The sequence below is a fragment of the Euprymna scolopes genome, chromosome 2 (assembly GCF_053919585.1).
Source record: "Euprymna scolopes isolate OS-2025 chromosome 2, ASM5391958v1, whole genome shotgun sequence".
NCBI lineage: Eukaryota > Metazoa > Mollusca > Cephalopoda > Sepiida > Sepiolidae > Euprymna > Euprymna scolopes.
In genome coordinates, this window is record NC_136483.1 from 33,381,832 (window position 1) to 33,387,899 (window position 6,068).

The 6,068-nt window shown below is 34.5% G+C and overlaps 1 protein-coding gene across 1 annotated transcript; it reads left to right on the forward strand.

Annotated features, from left to right (window-relative positions):
* Positions 1–2,894: 2,894 nt before the first annotated feature.
* On the forward strand, positions 2,895–5,827 carry LOC145241500 (RYamide receptor-like). Its single transcript, XM_080104522.1, has one exon. The coding sequence runs from the start codon at positions 3,228–3,230 to the stop codon at positions 4,269–4,271; it is 1,044 nt and encodes a 347-aa protein (XP_079960648.1). The 5' UTR covers positions 2,895–3,227; the 3' UTR covers positions 4,272–5,827.
* Positions 5,828–6,068: the final 241 nt, after the last annotated feature.

Here is a 6,068-nt window from a genome sequence, read left to right on the forward strand (position 1 = left end):
GCTTCGTTTCAGTTTTAAAGTATTGAACGGTGTAGTATTGCGCCGTCGGATTCAGGGTTGTACTATTGTAATGTAAAGAACACGCAGAAAGAGTTGTAATCAACTGAATTCCTTCTAGTACACTGACAAAAAAAGCTTAAACAGATATATAAATAAAAATAAAAATGTTATGTAAATGTTTTTAAAAAGACACGTAATCACGTGAGCAGGATTTTTTTCCCTTTTTTGACACGATAACAAGTAACGTTCTTATTTTTATTATTTATCTATTTATCTATTTGCGAAAGAGTGCCACGTGCAAGTGGAGAAGAAATTTGTGTCGAGAATTGTCTACAGTTCCGACTTTTTTTTGCTTTCTCTTTAATAAGAATGTGAATTTATGAGGTGGATTTATTCGACACAATATGATTCAACTAAAAATAAATAAATAAAAGCTAACGTGAATAAGATTAAAGTTAAGGTGTCATTGTGGACCCTCGCCCTTTAAAAAAAACCTTGTTAAACTTTGTGACATGGGGGTCAGGCGCGAACGAACACCCAATAATTTTATTATACCATATTTCTTCAAACTGAAACATAATTATCAAAATATAGTTACGCAAATAGATATGAAAAGTTTGTGCCATATTTCCATGGAGTACAGGCGCGAACGCATATCCTACAATTTTATTATACCATCCCTATTTAAATTGAAACATACTTATCAAAGTATTCTTATGTAAACCCATATCAAAACACTTGTAAACGTTTTTTTTTTTTTCATTTTTTATTTCCATACTTTGGGGGCCAGGCGCGAACGCAGACCCCACAATTTTTATGAACCACCGGAACTGCCAGATCAAACATACCCATTCCTGATCCTTGATACATCTTCTATCATTATATGTAATCAGTTTTTTTTAAATAGTCAACCATATAGGAGCCAATTCGTGACCAGACACACACACGCGCGCGCACACACAGAGATGTTCAGCTTCCTTCTGCCTTTTCTACAAGTATTTTAGTGGTGAATGCTCTGACGAACTGCAATCACTTGTGCTCCCACGACGTGAGCACCCTCGACAAACCCGACAGGCTGCTAAATCCCACCCCCACACTGTAGAGATCCCTAGATGTAAAAGATCTTTTTACTCCAATAGTTTCTTCCCCAGAACCGCTAGACCCTGGAATTCCATTCCAGGTACCTGCTTCCCCAACAGTACTGACGTGCAGAAGTTCAAGTGTAACGTGAACCGACATCTTGCTGCCCAAATCCCTACATAGTACCCCAGTAGTTGTTTCCCCTGATAGTAGCCCCCCTACACCAAAGTGGCAATTTGCCTTGTTTGGGGTGAAAATGTAATAATATATATATATATATAAATTAACGTTGGTGCAACTCTGATTTTTATGAATTTCAAGTATTCGAAAATAAAACAATACTTCCTACTCTCTCGTCGGAAGGAGTGACAATTCTATATCCTGATGATGCATAAAATCCTTAAAGGAACAATGCAGTCTTATTGTTACAATAAGCACATTTAACATCGTTATCACCTAAAATAATTGTTGCATAAATAAACGTCTGATTTCATAAAATTGGTCACTTTGAAGCAGATATTGTCGTCGATTGTCAGCAAGTCCTCAACCCTCAAAACGTTAAAACCTGGAGGATTCTTCGTTTAAACTCTCTTTTCCATAAATTGGTGTATGTTCTTTATTAGTGATTAATTTATTAAGTACCAGTGAGTTTACAAGTAACAAAACGTTCAAATGTGAAACGAGGCATAATACGAACTAACATAAACAATCATGGGGACCATATTGGATATTGTCAATAATCTTTAATATTTTCGCGGGGAATTCGAACGACGGAGAATATGACCACGCACACAGAAAATCTGCCATTTGTTTCGACTGGAGCGAGAAAAAAACATTAATTAATTGACGATCGTGAATTTGTAAGATTTTTTCTCTTTCAAACTTTTTTCTTAACAAACAGCGCTTCTCTGGATTTATTTCGGTTGAAAAAAAACAGTTCTCTATCGTTTAAATTTGTGTCAAATAAGAATCATTAAACGCTGATAAAAAACACTGTTGACGAACTATTTATACGCCATTGCGAATTACGTATTCCTACGCACATAAGTGGTATTAATGATGTCACGTACTAGATAAAACTTGTACACAATCGCTGGAAGACTTGAATAATATATTTAATTCAATATTTAAAAAAAAAACATTTGAGAAACTAAAAATATCCCTGCATTTCAACTAGGATATATATAAAATACTCAAGTACAACATATATTATATCCACATACATGAACATAAATATATATATTTGTATATATAAATATATATATTAATATATGTAAATATAATATAAAATAAAAATCTTGATATTGAAAATTTATTCAACTTTTCAAAAAAAAAAAATTATAAACCTATAAGGAAGATATACAAAACTTTAATTATTCGACAAGGAATACCAATACGTACAGTAGACATTCATCTGTCTCTCTTCACCTTTCTCTTCGATCTCCTTCATTTCTCCATTTCCACTACTCTCTCCGGATGAAATTTTGTATGGACGTTTGCTATGATATGGTGTAGAAAACTAAGTGTTATGGTATCTGTTCGATGCACAGTTATGGAATAATAAGAATATATAATTAACACTTATGTGAAGGATTTTTCTAACAAACAGCCACTGTTGGGATTTTTTTTTGGCTTACAACTAGTATATACAAAAAAAAAAATTGTTCTCCCTTCGGTAACTAATTTTAGATTATAAAACCTGAAAAAGTGAAATTTATTAAAGAATTATGAACTACTAATGCATGTTGTATGTTTGAAATTGACTTTACTGTTGTTTAAAAAAAAACCCACAAAATCTGAAAGTTTCAAAATTTGCCCTCAATGCCTCAATGCTTTCATAATTTGTCTGTAAAGAAAAGTGCAGGATGAATTTAGTAACTCGTACTAACTAGCTCTATCTACGTATTCAGCACTTTTGAAGTAAATACTTAAAGTTTACGCATAAATCTATACTTTCGTATATTAATTTATGTGAGTAAGTGAAGTAGTTATATATATTAGATAGATAGCAATCAATATCGCATCTTAAAAATTCTTAAAATATTAGCAACACTAATTAAAAAAAAAACAATAGAAAGAACAATAAATTATCATTGGATCACATAAAAATACGTAAGAGATAATTTTACTTTAATCAATAACCAAACATGTCTAGCTTCAACTTGACTACCTTGAAACAATTGTCTGAATTCAATCAACAATCTTTACGCTACCGCATTCCTGCTTTGGTATTCCTTGGTTTCATGTTACCGCTAGGCATTCTGGGGAACGCATCGGTGATTTACATTTATGGATTACGTCTAAAATATAGCAACGTTAATTTGTTTATCACCCTGCTTGCCGTATCGGATATAATCAGTTGTTTAGTCGGTATTCCAATGGAGATGTACCGCCTGTATACCTTCTACAACTACTCATCGATTGCTGCCTGCAAAGTTGAGGGCTTTGTCACATTCGCCTGCTACATTTGTTCGATGCTAATGCTGCTTACCATATCGATGGAGAGATACGTGAAAGTATGTCGCAGCACGGGAACCCAGGTGAGTAGGAAAACGGCCAAGATTCTAGCTGGCACCGTCTTCTTCGTCTCCTTTTTGTTGGGTGTGCCTATGCCGGTGTTTGCTGCACCCCATGTGTACACGTTGGACAACGGCACAATTGTGCAAAACTGCACCTACCACATCGAATATAAACTCTGGTTCTACGCTGTCGTTTTATTCGTTGCCGTGTTTACCGTCCTCGTCGCCATGTTCGTCTTCTACTGGAGGGTTCTAAAAATGACCCGCTCGCATGTGATATGGACGCAACAAAGAAAGGCAGAATATAACGCCAAAACGATCGAAGACGTGATGCAACCGCCAAAGCCTGAGGCCGGGACAAAAAAGCTTAGCCAAACGAATCGAACGGTCATTTGGATATCGACAGTGTACGCCACCAGCTGCGTCCCCATCTTCACTATCGCCGTGGTGACGAAATTCTTCACCCATCTAAAGGTCCCAAACTCTGTCGATTACCTTCTGTTTTTATTGTTCCAATCATGGATCCTTAATTGCACACTCAACCCGATTGTATACGGATTCTTAAACAGTAAATTCCGCACAGAACTTGGAACCCTCTTCAATCTAATTTTGGTCAGAGCAAACTCGTCATCTGTGGAAAAATCCGGCGATTCAAATCAGATTAGTTCTTAAACAACATGTTAAGTACTTAGAGCCACCATGATTCGGGATGTTGTATCCTGACTCCTCCTAGAATCATCTGTTTATTATTCCATTCACTGAATGGCTGGATCGCAGGAATGATTTTGAATTTTATTAACGACTAGCAGGTTGGCCAACGTTGCCCGGTCGTAAAATACGCTTAAATATATCTTAATTTATAAAGATTTCGTAATTATTATTATAGGGCCAATTCTCTATTGATTATAATATTGTACACAACGTATAGCAGTGAGTTAAAAAAAAATGACTTGGGTGCGATCAGCTACAGTCGAAACCAAAACATGTTATTTGTTAACGTCTAAGTTCGCATACATATTAAAACTTAAAAAATTAACGTTCTTCAACAACGTGTTAAATACTTAGAACCACTCTGATTCGCGATGTTGTATCCTGCTGTTTTACACATCCTCTTTGCCTCCTCTACCCCTCTATTCGGCATGGCAGAGGGTCTCTAATAGTCGATGAAGGGAAGAAAGGGGAAAGAAAAGGTTGAGTATTTAGGAATGAAATTCCTTCAACTTCTTCAGTTCCAGATTTTCCTAAATTTTTTTTTTGTTGTTGTTTTTTCTAGGTTCCGTGGATCAAGTCTGCTTGATTTATCGACGTATTTTATTTTATCTCTCCTATCAGAACTCCCCCCCCCCAAAAAAAACAAAGTTCTCGAAGGGGAGAACAAAGAGTATTGGAGCAAGAAACTCTAATACATTTTGAGTTAACCTGGGCCTGGGCAGGTAAACTAGAAGATTCTACCGACCAGCCTTAATAAAAGTCACCGACGATTAATTGGGAACTTTTCGAATAAAAAAATAAAATAAAATAAAATAAATAATAAAATAAAAAGTAAGTTTGCAAGAGAAGAAAAAGAAGTTAACCTGAAAGAAAATTTAGTCCGAAGCGACTTAAGAAAATATCGGGAGAAAAGGACTGAAATGAAAAACTTTTTGAAGACATTCTTAAAAGACCTTTTTATATTTAATTTTTATTGCACGTTTTTGTTTTTAGCTTTATTCAAATAGTGTTGTTGCTGTTGTTTTTATTTTTATTTATATATATTTTTTTCAAATTTTTTTTTTTTTCCATTGTTTTTGAGGTGGAAAAAAGGAGACGAATTCTCGTTTTTTCTCCATTATTGTTAGTATCGATCAAGGTGATAATTCCTTTAAAATAATTATATCTTATGTAGAAACTTTTTTATTATGTATGTTACATGTTTTTTATTGTTTTAAGTAGTTACTTAGGTTAACATTGTTAACCGTGCTTAGAAAAACAATAATAATAACAATAATAAACTTTGACTTAATAATTTTGGGGTTTAGTTTTTATTTGTTCCTTTTTTTTTTCCTCTTATTATTACCTGAAGACGGATTTTGATGACGATCAACAAAATAACGTCACCATTAAAGTTGCGTGCAGCAATGACGTGAGCGAAAAAGGTCAATTATTCTTATTCATATTGTTATTTACCATTTGTTAGAACAGTCAGAGCAGAAATGTGATTTTTCTTTAAATGAACCCAACCAAAATGAAAAGAGAACCATTTCATTATTTGGTCAAACATTAATACTTACATAATATTTATATTATTCTCATTTGAATGTTAATCTTGTAGTAACCGCTATGCCCAGCCAGAACAAATACCCGGCAGGAACATTTCACAGCGATCACCGCTTTGATATACCTACGCGTATGAAGAACGCGTAGGAATATGACGTCAAGATGCGACCACCGCACACATAAAACAAAAGGAAATATGGTACGCTCCTTCGC

Coding starts and splice junctions, on each gene's coding strand:
- LOC145241500 (XM_080104522.1), top strand. CDS start 3,228: ATGTCTAGCTTCAACTTGACTACCTTGAAACAATTGTCTGAATTCAAT.